Here is a 22,229-nt window from a genome sequence, read left to right on the forward strand (position 1 = left end):
TAGATGCATACAAAATGAAACAAATTGAAAAAGGGTAATAGATTCTTAAGGGCAACCACGATACCTGCGGAATTTTTAAGTTTATGAGAAGTGTAACAATTACGACCCTACCTTAAAAAATTCAACACAACATAATCACGTTATGTTACGCTTGTTCCTAATTTTAAATTACCTTGTTTATATTTATTTTATGCGTGCCTAACACCCGCTATGACGAGGAAAATTGTTTAAAATGAGCTGAATATACATAATTGACGAAATATTTTAGTTATTACATTCTTATATTATTTTTTTTAGGTAACAAATACAAACAGAATTCTAAGTAATTAGCCGAATAATCAGTTGGTGTGATCTTAAATAAATTATTTAAGAAAAATATGTACATCAATAAAATAAGTAGGATAACTAAATGTACTTTGTATCGCATTTGGTATTGGCTTAAATTCTGGCTTGAATATAGTATGACAGTATTAAAAAAAAAAAAAAAAAAACAGAAAAGTAAAAAGAAATATGGTAAGGTTTTTGGTTATTACTTTTTTATTATTAGTATAAAATATAAATAACAGCATACCTATTATAAGTCGAATAAAAAAGGTTTTACAACAAGACTTAATAATGCCATAAAATAGCATCTACATAAAAATTTATTTACGTTTTTTCTCGTCTTCACATTTTATCTCGGTTAAATTCAATGCAGATTTCCTAACATAACTATCGTATTGAATATCCAGCCGATACGAGTCTAAGCTCGACTGCTGAATCATATAACGACTTAGTTTTCTTGGTGCTTGAGATCCAACGTACTGGAAGATAAAAATGAATAATAATTAATACCAAATCACTGTCATAATGTTTGCGACATAAACAAACTACACATTTTCGCTAAGAGTTGTAAATTCAAAAATATTTCCGTGAAATCTTTTAAACACAATTTTATAGATAATCTAACTTTGTAATAAAACTAGGTGTCACTTGCGAATTCGTCCGCGTGGTATTAAGAAATAACTTAATAAGTCGCCAATATGTTCTTCCGGACTATATTTTACATCTATGCCAAATTTTAGCGAAATCCATGGGGCTGTTTTGGAGATAGCTTCTAACAAACATCTATCCAAATATTCGCATTTATATTTACAGTAAGATATAACTTTAAACTCAATTTTTTTACAAAATAATTGTAACAGTGTTATAGCGTAATGGTCGTCATGTATGAAATTTTATATCACTCTGGTTTCTAAATAAAGTTTTTGTTTTTATATCGATGCCATACTGAAATGTATCTATCTAGCTACTTTAGTATTTATACAAAATGTTCTTTAAACTGAATTATAATTTTTATGTAACTTACATATCGAGAATCATACAGTTTTCGAAGTTGCCTAATGAAAAGATTACTTGGACCCCATTCTGGTATTGGTTTAATTAAGCACTTTAAGCTCTGTAAAGTAAGAGAAGCTGTTTGATCCATGGCTCTTGTACTAATTAAATTTGGTTATCCTTCTAGATGTAATTGTAACTATAATTTAATAATTGCATTTTCATTGCTAGAAAAACTGTGTGAAAACTGTCGTCTCACTTATTATAATAAAATGGAGAGAGATAAAAATATGTTTCATACGAGTGTTTCGATAGTGCAAATATAAAGTTATAATACAACATACCTTCTTTTTTACACACACATATATACATGTTATGTATATTGCTCCTATTATAAATGGAGATGACATTGCGTATAATATTATTTCAAAATAGATCAAGAATTTACCAAATTCAGACGATCTAAAAACGTGAAAAAATCCTTTGAACATCTCATACATTTTTATCTGAAAGAAAAAATATACTTAGTATTAGTATTATGACTTTATATTCTAATTTTAAATTTAAATTCACGATAAATTTTTAATAACCTATCAAAATTTCGTCAAAATCTGTCCATATGTTTAAGAATGTTTAGAGAAGAAAAAAAAACATTGACTGTTATTAATTCACATTGAATATTATAACTTTATAACTTCGAGCGACGGTGGCTCAGGGATTAACCACTTGACTTGCAATCTGCAGATCCTGGGTTCGAATACTGCAATGCACCAATGTGTTTTTCGATTTTCGATTTTTATATGTACATTTATCCAACGCTCTTACGGCGAAGGAAAACATCGTGATGCAACCTGCACATATCTGAGAAGAAATTCAATTATATGTGTGAAATCAACCCGCACTGGGCCAGCGTGGTTGACTATGGCCTAGTTACCCTTAACTTGGGATAGGCTCCATGTCCCTAAGTGGAGACGTATAGTGAGCTGATGATGATGATAACTTACCATGTAATAAACAGGTACTATACGGAAATTTATAATTCTAAATTTTGTAGGCGATACTCCATGGAAGAATGTAATATCATCCACTAAACGACCGAGAGGATATAAGCAATAAAGAAATAATACTTCAAAGGTGGTCACCAAACTAATACTGTACAAGTACAGCAAAATTCGAAGCTAGAAAAAAACATAAGCATATGTTTTATTAAACACAACTATTAATCTAATATATAAAATTCGCATGTCACAGTTTTCGTCACCGTACTCCTCCGAAACGGCTTGACTGATTCTCATGAAATTTTGTGAGCATATTCAGTACGTCTGAGAATCGGCCAACATCTATTTTTCATTTTTTTTAACTGCTCGCGGACGGAGTCGCGGGCGACAGCTAGTTATATATAAAAAAAACTAAAAAAGCTTCTGTAATAAAAGACACTTCAGAGACTAATATGTGTCGAAAAACACCTTAATTTTAAAAAGTGGTTAGTCTGCAGGAGTCCACAGTCAAAAAATTAAATTCCCTTCCCACGTAGGTTTCTACTGACAAACTGTAGCTATAAGGTTGTATGATATTGGTCTCTCGTGTTCCCTTCCACAGCAGGCGCGCCTTCGTCCGCTTACGCTAAAAAAGGATACTTACAGCGAAAAACGTGAGATAATTGTATAGAATGCCCAATATGCACAAAGCAATTGATACCAAAACTCTCTTTGCCCATCCCCATTCATAGACTATTATCTCAATTAGACATTGGATTGTTATTATCTGAAATTTGAAAATTAAATATTAAAGTTTATACATTTAACCATTGAAATAAAGGAACATATTTCATAAAACAGAACAACTAATAATACTATTTGTGTAAAATAACAAAAATAACATACTATTGTTAAATATTCCATTAAGAAACTCAATGTGAAATATAAAAGTGTGTAAAAATTCCCCAAGTAGAATGCCGAAAAATATATTGGCCATAAAAATAGATAAGAATTTGGATCTGAAATAAAAACACGTATATAAAGAACAATTCTTAACTCTAGGAAATCAATGGTTTGCAACCAGTGGACGACGCTATCTTCTTAGGCCCCCTTCGTAAATGGCAACGTAAATCTTCGAGGTACACACTACTATATCTCCGTAGTTGCTAAGCGACTTACGCAACAAAGTCATGGAGTACACAAGCATGCGTAATCAATACTAAATGTTTTGTACAATACAATAGATGTTGTAGAAACCAAAACCAATCGCTTGTAGTAGTCGCTATGCCTGTAGGTGATGATTGATTGAATGACTTGGGACGACGCAAAGCAACACTCGCGACGCAAGAATCCAATATTGGTTTTGAAGATATATGTTGCTTCTTGTACGAAAGACCTTAGTTGCATTCCTTTTCTAATTATCTATTAATTACCGATGAAGTTATAATATGTCAGTCGACCGATAGTGATTTTAGTTACTATTGGTTTAATGAAAATGGCCAAATAAAAAACTTACTATATTCCGTTAAGAATATTGGAGATTTCACCATATTTTCACAGTGTATTTTCAATCTATAGCCTAGTAAACCTCTGAATAAATAGTAAATGGAATTAGAAATAATCATTGCGATGCTATCACGATCAGGGTTAATCTGGAATTAAACATATGATTATTTAAGTTTGGATTATTTAAATAAGCCACTTACAACTACTTCCGAAATTACTTCTGTTAGTACAAGGAAACTTGCAACAGCCAAGATGAATTACCCGAAGTATAATTATCATATAAGAACAAAACATTTATTTTTAAGATTTGCTGTTGCCTACGACTTTTCCGCGTGAATTAAAAAATGAATACGTGAACTATGATCTAATCAAGACTATAATTTATCTCTGTTCCAAATGTTATTCTGATCCATTCAACCACTTGGGCATTACGTGGTAACAAAGATAACATTTTGAATATATTAGTTTTCAGACATCTTGGCGGCTCTTAACTTCAGGCGAGTCGCTGCACAGAACACAATTTTAGGTGTAGCGGGCGTAATGTGATGCGGGAGGAAAGCATTGCGCAGCGCGCCGATGACTGGGCCGATAAGATATTTGAAAAGAGTAATACATACTTTTGTAGTGCTCCGTGACGTCAACACGTGCACAATCGGCGGCGCGGTCATTGATTCTGACAAAACGTCCGTGTCAGCTGCCTGGAAGATTATAAATTTGTTTAAATATTTTTTATACACATTCTTAACTAAATGTTTAAATTAACAATTACATACCCAAATAATTCGAACGTATTCATCGAAAGCTATTGGTATGATCTTAAGATCGGTTTCAAAATACGTGATCATAAGGTGACCAAAAGTTATTAAATACAATGCAGTTAGAATTATTTGCACGTTGTGAAGCATCTAAAATCAATAACGTATTAATTAATTGGTGATACAATTATGCATAACACAAATAAAAAAAAACACATTCAATTTGATAACCTTATTCTTTTTGAAGTCGGCTAAAAATGAAAACTTTGTACACATTTTAAAGGAAATTTGACACATTTAAAATAATTGGAAGAAGAAGTGCATAAAGTGATTTTTATGAAAATAAAGTTTTTTTGATTATGAATAAGGGAACATTTTAACCAATTAGTCATCTTAAGTTTACTTTTATTTTTTATAATATTTCCAGACAGAGAATTAAATTTACTTCCCACTTAAAATCGTACATATATCGTAAAGTTAATTGCTACCGTAGAATCTATAATTTTGCACATTACGATGTTACTGTGACATTTCGTGACATTTAACCGACATAAGTTTAAAGTTAGTGATATAAAGACTTACTTTCCAGATACGTCTATTGTACAATTGCTTGTAATTAAATATGGCAGTGATCCAGAGAAACATGAAGTAAATGCTCGTATTTGATATGTCTACATATCGGTGTCTGGAAAGTGCTATTCTTTGTTTTAGGTTTATATTAATTAAAAAGTTTATTAATTAATTACTTAATTTAATAAATAATTTATTTATGAATTATTTAAATCACCTGTAATATATAATAGGAGCCAATTGGAAGGATACATTTTTATCTGTTAGATAGATGCCTTTTTTAAAGACCAACGTTTCATTTTTTGTCATTTGATAAAAATTTTCTACATCCAAGCATTTGGCAACATATTCACCGATTTTTACATATTCTGATGAACATCTGTATAGTAAAAATGTAAGATAGTAAATAGGAATTTATAGGACGTTTTAGGTTTTAAAACAACAAGAAACGATACTGTTCACTGCCACTGCCGTAACACTAAAATTAAATTTGCACATATTATAAGTATTGCACAATTTATTTTATGTTCATTACCAACATTGCGCAAATTTTATTTTCTTTCAACCCTGTGTCCCGTAATAACATACGAGTATAAAATCACACCCAAAATATTTCATTTCTATAAAATACCTAGCGGTTGCCTAAGGCCTAGGTAGATATAAATGATATACTCGTACCTGTTCCAGGGATTTTTGAAAAATATACCGCATACTATGTAATCCAAAAGAAGAACAACTGTATCAGTGTATAAGACTAAATAAATTACACTAGCCGCCAGAAATGCCCAGTTTGTTCCTATAAGTAAATAAAAAAATTAACAAACACAAAAAACATTAACATAGTGTCAAAGACAAACTTAGTAATTTATAATGCTTATTTGAATTTTATCATAACATTTTTGCTTGAAAAATGAGTTTCATAATCGGACGAGAGACAGATTGCCATCCACATCATATTCTGGCGTTCCTCAACAGAGCGATTCTCGCGAAATTTCTTGCCACGCACAACCGCGTTGTGCACCTGTCTGTCCTCGGCGCTATTTCCATACGAAAGACACTTAGAGAACTTCAAGAAGCGAGCCTACTCTTTCTCAACGGCCAACAACGCATCTGGTATTGCGAATATCCATGGGCCAGAGGAGAGGATGTACAGGCAAGAGTTAATTCCCTTCCCTCTTTGGTAAAGTCTAAATCCTCTTTACATTCTTTCAGAATGTAGCAATGGTAGGAACGGCAAGAGAACACTTCTCCGATGAAATGCGGAAATATTTCCACTTCAATCCTATCTTCTGCATGATCGTGTGATTACACCTAGCTAGCGAGCCATTTGTTCTAATATTGCTGCAAAATATTTAGTTAAAGCTGTTACCATACGCAAGTGGTACCATCTTCGACAAGAACAAATGTTGGTCAGGCACGTAAGAACTTAAGAACATATAGATGTATGTGTTGGGCAAGCTTTTGCAGAAGACGTTCATGATGTGGAACCATAAGTATCTGAAAGCAAAGATGTAATTAGTTTCAATTAATATTTTGTAGTATGGCACGAGTTGGTCGCCGTAGAGATTTACAATTACAGTAGACATGGATCAATGAACAACAGATTCTACTCTGGTATTATGAAAAATTACAGCATAGAAATAGGTAAAATTCAGGCCTTCTTTGGCTTTTACTGCATTGGTCATTCTTAGCTCAAATAAATAAAATGCACTTACTTGTTAAACTGAGCCTGCTGCGTACATACTATTTGGGTTTTACTCGGTGAAGAAACGTATGCGCGGTAAAACGCTAGTTTTTCATTTGTCGTCGCTGGTATAATGGGGCGATTAGTTAGTACCTCATTCTGAGAAAATAATACAACACGGTTTAGAGCCAAAAAATGTATGCGCATCAATTGTTTTATGGTTTTTTGGGATTTGTATTGGTCTAGCTCAGCATTATCCTCTTTGGAATAAGCTTGACGGTTCCCTTAGGAGCCCTTGCATTGGTTAAAATAGATGGAGTTTTCTACTGCCGTCCTGAATAAACATGGAATCTGGTCTTAAGCTGTTAAACAACGCATCTCTAACATTTCCTTCATAGGTGCATTGATAGATGTTTCAAATATGATCTTATTATTAGAATTGTCAGGATAAATTACCTTCTGTATAACTGTGAGTTGGTTGGAATTTTGTTCAAATAGAGGTTTTTCTAAATCAATAGATGTTGTAGGTGTGATGCCGGTGTCCCAGCTCGCAAATTGGTTAGATTTTGGTTCATCATAATGTAAGGTACCCATATTTATATAAAGGTAACTAATAGATTAATGACTGAAATATAAACTTTATTAGACAATTAAAATTATCCTTTTTTAAAAAGAAACATAATTAAAAGCATCAAACTTGACTTGGTTATGTAAATCGAAGTCTTTCTTCAAATACTTCTAAAAATATTAAACTGCGTCAAATATTCGACAATGACATGTGGCAAATTATGAAAAATAACAAATTTAAAAAAATAATTCACAAATTAAAATAAGGTCGGTTTAATGCATAGACCCAGGAACGCACCCCGGGAAGATAACAGGAACATCGATAATTGCGATGTTAAAATTCACCAAAGCCATAATTCCTTATTATTGCCTATTACTGAAAGTGGTACGTGCGAAAATAATGCGTTTATTAACAATCAATATTCGTTGGTATAACATAGTTCAACAAAAAGCCGTTTGTCAAATATTCCATAAAGCCGACATGACCGTACCCTCAAACTACCCGCAAAATGCCGATCATAATTCTTCAGACTATCACACGCTTTGACGTAAATCTGTGGTATGCAAGGCTTTGAAGCTGAGTGAATTAAAACGGTTTGTCTATATTCTAGGAAAAAAATATTTTACGGTATAAAAAGTGTTTCGAATACCGACAGTATTTCATAAATTTTGTAAACGCAGTTATTAATTGTAGCGAATTTCACATAAAATAATTCAGACTAAAAAAATGAAACTAGAATTTTAAGATTTGTTGCAGTAATTGAAATAACCTAGAATAAAACTTTTTATACAGAACGGAAAAAAGTGATGAAACGGAAAGATTTTTGCGGAAATTGCGAATTTATTTTACATACCATTCTTTTAAACATTTTGTAAGCTTCATAGAGCTCAGTTGGTACATGTGATGTCGAAATTCCTCGATGCTTCGGAAAATTGCTTTTTGCTTTCATTTTTCCAAAACAATGAATGCGCAAATTTCATAACGCTCTCGCGGAATGCGCTTGTGCCGTAATACACTGATATACGAATTTATAAAATATAAAATTTGATGTGGCATTTGAAAACTTTTAAAATGGGTTTTATTTCATTTATCGCACTAATATTATAAATGCGAATGTTTAGATGTATGGATGGATATTTGTTTGAAGTTATCTCCACAACGGCTGCATAGATCTCGCTGAAATTTGGAATAGATGTAGAACATAGTCTGGAAGAATACATAGGCTATTAATTTTGTTTTTTTAATACTGCGCAGACGGAGTCGCGAGCGACTGCCAGTTGTTTAATAATTATCGATTGGTGAGAAAAATCCGATCTTTAAATGTTATGAATGTAACGATAGAAATAAAATTGTTTTAAAAAATAAATTCTTTCAATTATTTGTATATAAATTTATTGGAAGGCTATGAAGGAATATTTTATAGTTTTAATAATTTATGTAAATTATTTCACAGGTTAAAAATATCTCATCCAAACTGTGTTCCTAAATTAATGTGAAACAACTTGTATAAAATGATGACTTAAAGGTTTCCTAGAAATTTTCCTTTTAGTGGAACGTTCATTTTTCGACATATGTCTCTCGCAAATAAAGAGGTGTGTATTTTTTCTTTTTCTTTTACCTTTACATTGGCATATAACATTATAATGGATTGGTGCAAATAATCCGGAAATTAAATTAAATTTCTTGTCTTAAAAATATTAGAATATTTCCAATATTAAAACAAAACACAACACACAAATGGTTATTTCTTGTAATACAAAAACTAGTACAATAAGATATTCCGCTTTTCACTTATAAATAAAGTGACATAGAACCCATTTATATTGAAAACTAGCTTTTACCCGCGACTCCGTCCGCGCGGAATAAAAAATAGAAAACGGGGTAAAAATTATCCTATGTCCGTTTCCTCGTTCTAAGCTACCAGCCCACCAATTTTGAGTCAAATCGATTTAGCCTTTCTTGAGTTATAAATAGTGTAACTAACACGACTTTCTTTTATATATATAATATAGATTTCCGTATAATTATAGAGAGGAACGATTTATTTATTTGTTAAGGTTTTTGTTTATTCAGTGATACAGTTAAATTATACGAGTAGAACATTTTAAATATAAATTGTGAAATAATTAAGAGAAACAATGAACCGTACTACCGTAGGTTGTTGTGAATCAAAGTTAATTATTTCAATCAAAAAAAATTATAGTCGACCGCTTGTTCATAAAACACAAAACAAATTCAGGTAATTGCTTATTATTATTAAGGGTTACTTTAACAATTACTAATAAACTACTGCTAATACAGTTCAAGTTTTATTCATCATCTCTCTTTCCTATCTGTGCGGTAGGTGCGATAGATTATTGTAAATTAAATTCAAATTGTATTATTATATAAATTCATGTTTTAATAAACGATTTAATGAATATCTTCTACGTTGTACTTCTCAGGTAGATGTAAAACTGTGTATACATATAATATTATGTACTTTTAGTTTCAAGACGACATAATTGTCAAGATGCCTAGAGCAGGTGTGGAGAACCAATGGCATGCCATCGATATGAGGATATATATAAATATTCACAAAGTCAAAAATGTTTTATGTCACGTCTATTAACTTATTAAACATGTCTTTAGTAAAACTGAACATTGATACTAGTATGTGAAGGTTGGTTACCCCAGATCTAGAGCAATTCTAGACACTAGAAAGTAATTTTTAACTCACTAATTAATCTTTATTGATACAGAACATAATTTTATTATTAAATGAAATAACACAAAACGAAAAATATTAGTCAATTAATTGTGAAATATGTACAATTTAATTTTCCTTGTAACATTATACACATCTATTTAAAAGATTTTTTAAAATATATACATTTTGTTCATTTCAATCGCAGTGAAAGCTTTTACATTTAAAAAGGTACGTCTTGAATAATTTATGTAAACCGTGATGCATATTTACATTTTAAAGAAAATCTAAAAAAAAAGAAAATATGCCATTCGGTAGTTTGCTTATTTAGTGTTGGAACTATATTTTTGTAATTAAAAATATGTATACTAAATTTAGTCAAATATGTTTCAGAATAAATATCAGCTTTCATTCTAATATTTAGTAACATTCCTTAACACCTTAAACTAAATACTTAGGAAAAGTATTTTCATATAAAATACTTAACATATCAGAGATAGATTGTAAATCTCAAAGCTACTAGACTTCGGCCAATTTTAACATATGAGGGTATTTTAATGGATATAACTAGCAATAACTTATCAGGGTCTACATTGAAACTCTCCAATGCGCTATAAACATTAAATAACTGCTTACTTCAAACGTGTAAATTATTGTTAAGTATATTTGGGTTAATAAATGTTTTTTAATAAATAGTAAATGATTCTACATTAAACAGAACTATAATTAAGTATACGTATATAGTAAATTTGTATTATTATAGTATATATACAAAATTATGCATATTTTTCTCTCTTCTGAAAAGTTGCTATTTTTGACATCCGTGGTGTTAGAACTTCAACGGCGATATCTAATATAAAACTATATACTATTTATGTATCAATTACTTGGCACCTACATAATAGATCAAATATAAAACCATTTATAAGTCTAAGAAAATCTATCTGACTTTCTTACAATGAAGGAAAACATCATTCCATATCTGCGAAGAAATTAAAGCATGTCTGAATTTAACCAAGCCACACTGGGTTCAGCGTGATTGACTATGTAGGAACCCCTAACTTAGGGTAGGCTCCGAGTCCCTCAGCGGGGATGTATAGTGAGCTGATGATGATGATAAATCAAATATTGATAGTACAAGAGGCTCTATACCGTATATAGGTCCTAAATTCATCTAGACTCTTGAGATCGACTTTTAAATATTAACAAGCACTAGAACCAAACAGAGAACTGAATGAATACCATATTTTTGCAGCACAACTTTCTAACAGCGATAAAAATAATTGCTTTCATAAATTCAAACGTAGTTCAAACTAAATATTTTACGCGAGTTATTTCTATATATATCCTTGCTTAGTATATGTAATGTTGTAATTTCACATCTAACTATGATTCTATTATTATTCAATTTTACAAAAAATTTCAACTTATAAATATATGTATGTACAGTAATGAACAAAAGTGAAACTTTTGTAAATATTTTCTTAAAACTGGTAGCTCATAAGATATTTTTGTACCAATAAAAAAAATTGAAATAAATAATGCTACTCTAACTTCATACTATTTACAAAATAAAACATATGTATTAATTCTTATACAGCGTATAATTTAGTATTGTTAAAAATATATGACATCCACAATACTTTTGAGCACAACTGTACTTCATGTCGGTTTTCTTGCTAAATAATCTTGTACAGCATCTCAAGTTACATGAGCCAAGTATTATTGACCGTTTGCATACTGATGTATTTAGTTGGCCACATCAGACCAACAATAACACTTACATTGGAGTCAGGGATGTTTCCTCGCAGTACAAACGATAGATGCTTCAAATAGGTTACTGCTGTGGTTGAATATCGAAGCATAGGTACTACACTTGAGAGTAACTTAGATTAAATTAATCTAATTTGACTACAAAGTCTAAATAAAATGTTCCTTAACATTTTGCATCATTTTTTTTATTTTGTCTTGAATATTTAAATACACGATAGCTATTTTAGGCTTGTCGATGTCGTCTCGATGTCGCCCGCGACACCACCAGCGCGGAATTATAAAAAAAAACTTAGTAAGTAGCCTATGTGTTCTTCCAGACTATGTTCCATCCAATCATTGTCAATCATCTATGTACATCTATGCCAAATTTAATTGAGATCTGTTTAGCTTTTCTGGAAATATGCTTATAACAAAAATGCATCCATCCATACATCTATCCCTCCATAGTATCCAATATTAGCAATTTAAAAATGTTCTCTCTTGATTACCTTTTAATTACAAACTATTAAAAATAATAACAATAATATTTAAAAATAAAATAATTTAATTTAATGCTTCGCTGCTATCGAGGCAATAAAGTCCAATTTTGCAACGTAAATATTGCTGCAATTACGTTTGGTATAATAGTTATTTATTGTCGAGTTAATGGACAGAAATCTGTGTGTGTCACGTGTCACGTATGGCTAATTAACGGCCTCCGCTGCCCTCTGCCGGCCGCTCATTGAAATAGACGGCGATACATTTAGCAAGCATTTTGATGCGATTCATTACGGCCTATTGGGAGATTTTATGATCGGTCATGACTAGTTTAATTTCAGTTGATAAATTGCTTTAAAAACATAGATAGTAATGTTTTCATAAATTAATTCGAGTTTGAGAGCCAATTTTTTTTTTTGTCCTTTATAGAATTCTTTAATAGACTTGATAATATTATTTTATCTGTATTGATTTTTTGTAACATTACATGGTTCGATTTTGGCTACTTTTGAATGGAGATAATTTAAAAAGACCTTTTAAAGATTCTACGTATTAACATAAAGGAATATTTTTTGTATTATGATATCAATGTTCAGTAAATTAAACGTTAAACATCGAATAATACAGGGATTAGGAAATGCGAAAAAATAGCCGATGTTTATAGCGGGCGAGTTCAGAGCTTTATATACATTTATTTTATTTAGTGGATAAGAAGGACTAATGTGCTTCAGGGAGCGGGAAACTTTCTTGGATTATATATTTGTGTGTTTTACTCGTTCTTTTTTATTATTTATCATATATTTATCTTTTTGTTTATCAGAATCTGTAAAGAAAAAGGATTATATTTTTATTATGTATCGTCGGATGATTTTCGACTCGATTGGAATTAGAACAAAAAGGTTTAAAGATAATTTTATAATAATTAATATTAGTGACAACGCCATCTAGTTTAATTTTACGTAACTAGAGCTTTTATTGCAAGTTTTCTAATAATTGTTATTTATTCGCATCCTTTTGTTTTTACATTTGAAATTGTTTAACAAGCTTCTGTACAGTTTGAATTGTGTATTTCCAGTGTAAAACAAAGGGCATACTACATTTTACTGGCGTACGTAAAAATGATAAAAATGTCCCACAAACAAAAAATTGAGCTCTTTGAGTGCACGTAGAGCTAATTAAGTGAGATATATGAGCGTGATAAACCGACAGTTTTAAATGTAATATCATTACAAACGACTGGAATAACAATTAAACGTACAAGTTAACATTGTAATGTTAAAGTCAGACATTTGGCCTTGCGCCAGCCGGAGCTGTAAAAGCAGATATTATTTTAATGTTTCCATCCGTTAGCGGTTGGTATTATTTTAATAAAACTTCTACAGCCATTCACTTCCTCTTAAAATACAGTTGATGAAAGATAAATTGTCAAAATCACAAATGGGAATATTCTTCAAAAATATATCAAGTAATAATTTCTTCAACATCTGTTACTTTAAGAGAGAGATGTCATTTTCATACTTATATTATAAATGCGAATGTTTAGGTGGATGGATGGATGGATGTTTGATCGAGGGTGTCTCTAGAACGGCTCAACAGATCTCGATGAAATTTGGCATAAATGAAGAACATGTTCTGGAAAAACGCGTAGGCTGTTATTATTACGTTTTTTTTAAATTCTGTGCGGACGGAGTCGCGTGCGACAGCTAGTATGAGATAACTGTACAACGTAGATTAGTAACATGGACTATATTCCTCCATTATCTGTTAGCTGATGTACAACATTGGAGGATTTACTAGTAAACTATAAACGGATCAGAGGCATAGGTACATACTTCGAAGATAAATGGAAAACTTCGTAAAACATGTTTCACGAAATGTAAGTTCAAAGAGAAAGCTTATTTTCAGGATTTAAAATTTATAAAAGATTTTATAAAGTATAGGTAAAAATTTCATAAAATGCATTTAGAGTGAGACAACGTACGTAGTTTCGATGTGTACAGACATTAATCTACAAAGGAAATGTCTACATTAAGTTTTATCAAATTTACATTTAAAACAAAACAATATCGCCGAGCGAAATAAGTTAATACATTTAAAAACGTTCAGTGTGGATTTAACAGCAACAAAATGTGGTTTATTAATTTATTGTTCTGTGTTTTTGTGTCTCATGTAATCGCCTATTCAACTTATGGAACTGAATCAAATGGACATATGCAAAGGAGAAATATTAGTACGTTTTTTTTGCTTCTTCTTTCTAGATTTGTTTTTAACTAATGTTATCGTGTATACTTTCCAAATTCCGCTCGTGTATGAAATTTTCTTATATAAGAAGGATTCTTCAGAGTGCTTCCACCAGAAAAAAAAAAGTAAATTAGTGCTGAGGTGTTCTATTCATACCTAGAATACTGAGTAAATCGCATATGTTTCTATTATTATTTTATTGTATAATTCCTTACTTCTTTTCTTATATTTTCCAGTTGAGGTACCTCCATCGACTATGAATGAGCTTCCTTGCCTCGCAATCGGAGGAAATTGCTTAAGCATAAATATGTGCCCTGAAGACAGGCGGTCACTGGGTAAAGGATTGTGCCCTGTGCAAGAACAGCAAGGCATTGAATGTTGTGACATAAGTATGTTTGTCTATTATGTATGTATAGTATGCTGTGTTAAAGAATATCAGAATTAAATAATAAATAATAATTGTTTGATAGTGAGTTTTAAAATAATAATTTATGTTTTTACAGGATCTTTAACGGGAGAAGCATGTGCTAAAGATGGAGGGGTGTGTGTCTCTCGATATGAAGATTGTGAAGAAAAAATTACATTTTTCGAGGGTGGCGATTGTTCGATAAATGAAAAATGCTGCTGATGAATAAACATCACAACAGTAATAATAATAAAGTTTTGAAAATAATACGCTAAAGTATAAAAATCTCAAATATCATGAAGTATCTAGTTCTATCATGGAAAGAATAAAGTTGCATAAATTACCTCTGATGTCTTTTCGCTTAAGTATTATACCAAATATTATGTGTTAGTAGGTCAATCTTGAACGTGAACGTTTTTTTCACTCACTATCTTTTTTAAATCTGTTGACTTCAACAGAACATAACGCACTGCGACCAATAACATTATATCACGAGTCGAATTGATGACAAAACTTGAATATGTATGTAAACAACGAAAATGATAATAGCCCCTAGTTTGACAGTCATTTCATAAAAGACTAAATATATCAAACAGATAACAAAACATGAATTATATAGTAAAAAGCCGCGTTATAAACAATTGTTATCGAGTTGAAAAGTTAATTTGCATAGTATTGATGCGGGTGCAACTGTATAAATGTGTTAAAGTTCCCCAACACAGTACATTATTGGCTGCAGTGAAGTTTGCGTAGTGTTTAAAATGTTGTTCATCAGCGTTTCAATCCTTGTGATAATATCCAACACATTTGCTACGGTTTTACCTTACACAAATAAGGATGACAACAAGAGCGGTTAGTATGAATGATTACTTTTCTATGAGATATTTAGGATACTAACGACATCGCATAAACATTACATTAAAAAATATTTTGTAAAAATAAACTGTCGTTTTGGCAAGATTCGTTAGATTCCAGAGATTTCGATGAACCTATCAAAAGCTAAATTGATCTCGACTATTTTTGATTGACCAAAATTTACTTGATATATGTAATACAAATTGTAAAAAGGGATTCAAGCTCAAGGGTAACAATTTATCAAAACCATACTGATATTGAATAACTAGTATTTATATAGTAAACGTTGGAATAGCACTGTAGTGTAGTATTGTAATACTTGAAATAGTCTTTATTTTGAACTACTGCAGATACGTTTAATGAAATACCATGTTTGAGTATCGGCGGAATTTGTATCGCATCTGTTGAATGTCCCGAAGGACAACGATCTCTTGCCGGCCTGTGTCCTCTACAACACAGGATGAACATCGAATGCTGTCACTCGCGTAAGTTTAACGCTTTTTAATAATATCCACGTTAATTGATATACTATACACTACTAATACACATATTACCGACCTAACCCGGCCTTTGGGGTCATTTAGCCTGATCTTGTGGTTATTTTTTTTTGTATTAGAGACTTTCTTTTTTAATTTTCGAACATGGAATATGGTTAAAATATTTATAAAAATGTTATAAAAACACAGACATTCAGAGATTCATTCAGAAAGTTATTTTGCGAGAGAAATGTTTCTATCGTTATTTGAAAGGAATAGTAGTCTGAAGATTGTTTTTTAAAAGCTTTATGGTTTTGTTTACAGTGCCGCTATCAGAAAACAGATGTCATCGTCGCGGCGGTCTTTGTATGGATCGAGATGCGATTTGTCCAGAAAATCTTTTATTCAAAGAAGCACGCGATTGTGAGTTCAACGAAAAATGTTGTATCTTAGTTGATTAAATTTTAATATTTAGTTGAAATAAGTTTTTGAATAAAAAATTTAATGAATATAAATTTTGTTTTGAATGATACATGTTTTCATAGTTTTTATTCCACAATTTATTGTACCTTACTGATCGTTGGTTTATGAGACCAAATCGTGATCATATCGTCATCCCTCTTATTTTCTGACAAAACTGAGAAAACGATATGTTTTTTACAGGGATTTTTGATTCAGAAACCAACTATTAGACGCATTCAAGTTCTTTAATTTGTCTCCTTTCATCACGTCATTAAATCTTTTAAATGATTTAATTATCTTGAGTTTTCACTGCCGAAACATTTGCACAAAAACACATTGTCATTTACTGTTCATTACTTTAATCTATTAACAGTAAATTTAAATTAAAAATAATAAAACAATATACTCGTTGTATCAACAAGAAGATCAAAACTTAAACAAAATGACAGTTCAAGAAATGACTCGTTTGTTCAAACATTTCTGAAACAGCATTAGTCTGATTGCGACTCGCAGCAACTAAATGTAACACCGTCTTAAGTTCTAGTACTTTCCACTCTTAGTTTATAGTTTCAAAACTGTCACACAACTTTTATTATAACACAAAGACAATATTATTTTAGATCCGCTGAGAAATTTTAATTGTTTCTGTTAAACTTTAATTACCTGAGAGTTGTAGCTTTGTTGTATAAAACTACTTTCAATTTGTCAAAAGTGATTATAGTTCCTGAATTATTTTGATCATTGGAATCAACTGTTGAAGAAGGTTAACAATTTATCTATAAGTGTTGAACCAAATACAAAACATCTTCTTAGCCGTTCTTTTCCACTGAAGTACTAAGATCAAATGTTTAATATATTTCTTTTTATCTATATATATAAAAGAAAGTCGTGTTAGTTACACTATTTATAACTCAAGAACGGCTGAATCGATTTGACTGAAAATTGGTGGACAGGTAGCTTAGAACCAGGAAACGGACATGGGATAATTTTTACCCCGTTTTCTATTTTTTATTCCGCGCGGACGGAGTCGCGGGTAAAAGCTAGTGTTTTATATAGGTTCCTTTACAGTTAAAAGTAATGAACAAACAAGCGGTCATAGCAATTCCCCAAAATAAAAATTTGCTGATGTTGCCTCCCTTAAATAAACAGAGGAGAACGAGAGGATGCACAGGAAGAGGATATTTCTCCTACCTATGCGTCCCCCCACTAAATCTACTTTCCCTTCCCATCGTTCCCTTGTATGAAAAGGAGGAAATAAAGTTATCCGAAACATGGAAATACTACCACCTTACTCCTTCTGTGTTTTTATGGTATTAGACAGACCTATTTGTACAAAATATATTATTGAGAGCTCTACCACTTAAATGAACATGTTAAAATCTGTGGTCTTGGTTCTACAATTGATGCACAATGGAAACCCACGGTAAAGATAATAGTTATGTAATAACTATGCCTGACCTTGAAGTATAGTTTTCATTATTATTTACTCTGTATCGTCAACGTTCGATAAATAACATTATTATACGGTCATATAAAACAATAGCGTATAATATAATTGTTCTCCAATTACGCGTAATATCAATTAAATACGCTCATATCTTACTTAAACATTCTATGTAATAAATTGAATATCGCTTTTGCGGTTTACTGCAAGCTGGAAAACAATTACGAAACAATTTATTTGATTGTTCGTGCGTGAATTGCTATTATTGATGGATCCCATGCATGCTTACATCGCAAACAAAGTCTTATCGAGTACACAAGTGAATGCCTTCGCTTAATGTATTGCGGAAAATACATTATCGATGTTAATATCAAGGTCAGATGTATTATTTTGTTATTTTCTTCATGCATCATTAACTTAATCGTTGGACGGCGAAAAGAATTATATTAAGAGCGATATCGTTTTTGAATGTTAGTAAATCTATAAGTATTATACAGTATGTAATATAGAGAAAAAAATCCGTGAAAAAAAGTATTTCTATAACTAATACCGATATACATTTTTTTTAATGTTTGTCTGTATGTCTATCTGCAAGGCCGCGTTTGTTCCGGGTAATCTCCGGAACGGTTGGACTGATTTGACGGGACCATGACATGAAGATAGCTGATGCACCCCGGCGTAGTTTCGATACACAAATGGTGCCAACGCTATTATGCCTAAGGTGTTACATTTAGTATTACAAAAATAACAACATAACTCATGACCGTAACCCACAGTGATAGGCAGAGACTACGGACATCCATTTTGGTGTAGTCCTGACACAACTCTTCCGCTTCTTCTTCTTTCGTATTTGTTTCAAGGGTGCTCATAAAGCTAGAAAGAGAAGATAGTAGCTAAAGGATAGGTATTTCAACAATATGGATGGTATAAATCCTAGCTCCTAATCCTAGTTTAGCTTTGACGAATACTGCCGCAAAATTTCGAGACATTTTCTTTTGTTCATCTCCTCAATTTTAAACACATATTACTGCAACATTGTCATTTATAATATGATCAGAGTTACTGTTTTATTACAGATAGTAATAAAAGTAACTTTTCGTTTCCTTTTGTTGTTTCACGTATACACAATACAGCACAAGTTTTATTAAGGCAGAGGTGTCGTACGAGGCAGTTAATTTTGCAAACAGTCTCCAAAGGGCATTAGCCTGAATGCAAACTAAACCGCAACAAACTGCAACAAATAATGTAACACTCGCAGTAACTTCCGTAACGTATTCCACTAAAGTTTGAACTTAAGAAACGACGCTCGGGAATATTAAAGCGAAATTGAATGTTAATTTATTTATAAGCAAGCACTACCTTTAGATATTTTTTTTTATCAAAATCGGTGGAGTTACACTATAAAAATACAGTTGAATTGATAACCTTCTTTTTGAAGTCGGTTAAAAAAGTATTTGAAAAAAGAACTAAAGAAGAAGAATAATTTAAAGAGTAGGTTAAAAGGAGATGTTTTAATGAAAAATACAAATTCTAACAATAACCACAGTTAAGTTACGAGAATGACAAAAGTCTCAGCAAAAGCAAGATGGTAGGGCGGTATTCGGCTCGGTGAAGGCACAGTCGCGCTCCCACACAGTAAGTTCTTGTTTATATTTAACTCGCAGGCCAGACCTGGACGCAGCATCAGCAACCTTCCCGTCAAAGTCCCTTCAAAATCGGTTCAGCCATTCCGAAGATTACTTGGAACAAATGCGGCCTTGCTGACGGACATACACACAGACAGAGACAATATTTTTAAAAATTGTTTTTTCGTTACCAACTACGCAAATACATCATGAACGAAATATGATTTTTTTCGATATTACATAAAGACACTCAGATTTTTTTTTATTAATAAATATGTACTCGAAGATAAATAGTTTTGACTTCGTCCTGTTTAAACCGAGAGATAAATGATATGAATCTAAGGTATACTGCAATTGATATACATCTCTGTATATACCACAGGTGATCCAAAATGAATTACGGTCTTATTATAAAATCAATTAATTCGAGCATTATTTCCGCGGCCAAATTTGATCAATACCGCAGATATAAAGTGCTCGAACCGCAAAATACCAAAATGGAGCACAAAATCCTTAAATTTAATTGTATTACACCGTTGCCATGACCGAGCAATATTGAATTTTTATCAAATTTTCGTTACATACCAGTATTTACATTCGTTTCAATACCAAATCAGTAAGATTTTTTTATTTAAATTTTAGTTTACTTTCCAATACGCATTCTAAGTCGACATAAGAATATCACATTGCCTACTGTAAAAATCTGTTCAGAAACAATAAGGAAGGGCAGCCTACAGAAAATTTCTAATGCCTTACTTGCACGACTTAATCAGGACTGTAAGATATAACAGTACTACAATTGTTTGGACGTATATGCATAGACAGACTGTACTATACTGACCTAGTGTGAAACTATCATATGACAGTGGAATTCTTCCCTTTATCTTATTTATTATGATGATTGCCTTAATGAGACGCAGGTGCCAAATGATATTATGTAGACAAAATATTTCATGTCACACGTTACTGGTCTAATCCTTACTGCTTGACTAATGGGACGGCGCAGTCATGATTAATGACGCCGGGAAGTACTGATGAGTTATTGTTCCATCATTTCGTGGTACATTGAGATAAACCTTCATATACAATGGACAATTCCTTTTTGAAAGGAGGTAAAGCAAATGAATATGAAATTGTAGATAACGTTGATATTAAAATATTTGAAGATAATTTCAGCGATTACGACAAACATGAATTCGCATATTTAAAGTCCGCTTTTTTCATTATATTGAGTTTTTTCATTTACTTAAGTTTTAGAAAATAATCCATAGTATAGGCAAATGGCTCCGATTCAAAACCGAAGGCAATTAAACGGATTAAAGCTTATAAGACAAACAAAAGAATTGCGAATTCTAACATTAACCGTTACTTATCCGCGCGCTAGTCTTCCTCAAGTTTTTTTTTTAAATAGAATACATGGGAATTAAAAGTACTAATAATTCGACTTCACGTATTGATTTATGTGAATGATGCGAGAACTGATTAATTTTTCACAATGAATTTTACACATTTAATATAAAAAGGCACAACTTAAAAATGCGAACAACTTGATAAAAAATAAACGTCAACACGAAAAGATGCCAAAAATAAAATTTAAAAATTAGTCTAAAAAGGCTGGACGAAATAGGTTTCACGCAACCCCGAGGCCACAACAATCTGCTGATGATGGAATGAATTCAGAATAAGTAAACAAGTTAAACGTCGGTGGCTCAGGGGTTAAGCACTTGACTTGTAATCTGCAGGTCCTGGGTTCGAATCCCGCCATGTACCAATGTGTTTATCGATTTTCGATTTACATATTATATACATTTATCCGACTTTCTTACGGTGAAGGAAAACATCGTGATGCAACCTGCACATATCTGAGAAGAAATTCAATGATATGTTGTCAAGTCAACCAACCCGCACTTGGCCTCCGAGCCCCTCGGTGGGGACGTATAGTGAGCTGCTGATGATGATGATGATGAAACAAGTTAAATCTGAATGTTATTTGTTTACATTCAATTTGATTAATTCTAATGTAACTATCATAGCAACAGATAGTAAGTTATACAAAGTGAATTTACCACATAGTCCTAACCGCACTGTATTGAGTAACCGCAATGTATGACGTATCCTGACCGCTAAATGTGCGGTTGCGACATGTTCTAAACACACTTACAGTACACCGTAGACCTCCACTGCCGTGAAACTTGTATGAACGCGTTGAAAATTCGTTTTAATACAAGTTGAATGGCAGTGAAATTGTACGGTTCATATTTTTAAGAGAGCTTTATAACGTTTATAGGATTTTTAATTCGTTTGATAATAATTGATCAACAGTTAACTTTTTTTTTATGAATAAGCGAGATTCATTATACGGTCCCAGCGGATTCCATAAGCGAGAAAGTCGGGTAAGAGAGAAACC

At 31.8% G+C, this 22,229-nt stretch overlaps 3 protein-coding genes across 3 annotated transcripts; 2 read left to right on the forward strand and 1 right to left on the reverse strand.

The window, feature by feature from the left end:
* Positions 1–1,770: 1,770 nt before the first annotated feature.
* On the reverse strand, positions 1,771–7,403 carry LOC106721326. Its single transcript, XM_045686509.1, has 10 exons — positions 7,266–7,403; positions 6,841–6,968; positions 6,495–6,622; positions 5,804–5,921; positions 5,138–5,240; positions 4,574–4,705; positions 4,418–4,498; positions 3,883–3,946; positions 2,322–2,467; positions 1,771–1,779 (listed from the first exon to the last, which is right to left on the reverse strand). The coding sequence occupies exons 1-10, from the start codon at positions 7,401–7,403 to the stop codon at positions 1,771–1,773; spliced, it is 1,047 nt and encodes a 348-aa protein (XP_045542465.1).
* A 7,023-nt stretch (positions 7,404–14,426) lies between these two features.
* LOC106721328 (U-scoloptoxin(19)-Sm1a) lies at positions 14,427–15,299 on the forward strand. Its single transcript, XM_014516249.2, has 3 exons — positions 14,427–14,543; positions 14,791–14,943; positions 15,058–15,299. Exons 1-3 carry the CDS (start codon positions 14,441–14,443, stop codon positions 15,180–15,182), a joined length of 381 nt encoding a protein of 126 aa, XP_014371735.2. The 5' UTR covers positions 14,427–14,440; the 3' UTR covers positions 15,183–15,299.
* An 80-nt stretch (positions 15,300–15,379) lies between these two features.
* Positions 15,380–16,752, forward strand: LOC106721327 (U-scoloptoxin(19)-Tl1a). The gene is made up of 3 exons (XM_014516248.2): positions 15,380–15,812; positions 16,166–16,300; positions 16,616–16,752. The coding sequence occupies exons 1-3, from the start codon at positions 15,722–15,724 to the stop codon at positions 16,750–16,752; spliced, it is 363 nt and encodes a 120-aa protein (XP_014371734.1). The 5' UTR covers positions 15,380–15,721.
* The last annotated feature ends 5,477 nt before the right edge of the window (positions 16,753–22,229 follow it).

This window comes from Papilio machaon, chromosome 3, assembly GCF_912999745.1.
Source record: "Papilio machaon chromosome 3, ilPapMach1.1, whole genome shotgun sequence".
In the NCBI taxonomy this organism is placed as follows: domain Eukaryota; kingdom Metazoa; phylum Arthropoda; class Insecta; order Lepidoptera; family Papilionidae; genus Papilio; species Papilio machaon.

Bases quoted from the DNA above. Each gene is read 5' to 3' on its own strand.
- LOC106721327 (XM_014516248.2), top strand. From the start codon at position 15,722: ATGTTGTTCATCAGCGTTTCAATCCTTGTGATAATATCCAACACATTT. The intron at 15,813-16,165 runs GTTAGTATGAAT...GAACTACTGCAG, and splicing joins TAAGGATGACAACAAGAGCG to ATACGTTTAATGAAATACCA. The intron at 16,301-16,615 runs GTAAGTTTAACG...TTTTGTTTACAG, and splicing joins CATCGAATGCTGTCACTCGC to TGCCGCTATCAGAAAACAGA.
- LOC106721326 (XM_045686509.1), bottom strand. From the start codon at position 7,403: ATGGGTACCTTACATTATGATGAACCAAAATCTAACCAATTTGCGAGC. The intron at 5,922-6,494 runs GTAACAGCTTTA...ATTTACTTATAG, and splicing joins GATGGTACCACTTGCGTATG to GAACAAACTGGGCATTTCTG. The intron at 4,499-4,573 runs GTATGTAATTGT...ATAATCTTCCAG, and splicing joins AATACGTTCGAATTATTTGG to GCAGCTGACACGGACGTTTT.
- LOC106721328 (XM_014516249.2), top strand. From the start codon at position 14,441: ATGTGGTTTATTAATTTATTGTTCTGTGTTTTTGTGTCTCATGTAATC. The intron at 14,544-14,790 runs GTACGTTTTTTT...TATATTTTCCAG, and splicing joins TATGCAAAGGAGAAATATTA to TTGAGGTACCTCCATCGACT. The intron at 14,944-15,057 runs GTATGTTTGTCT...ATGTTTTTACAG, and splicing joins CATTGAATGTTGTGACATAA to GATCTTTAACGGGAGAAGCA.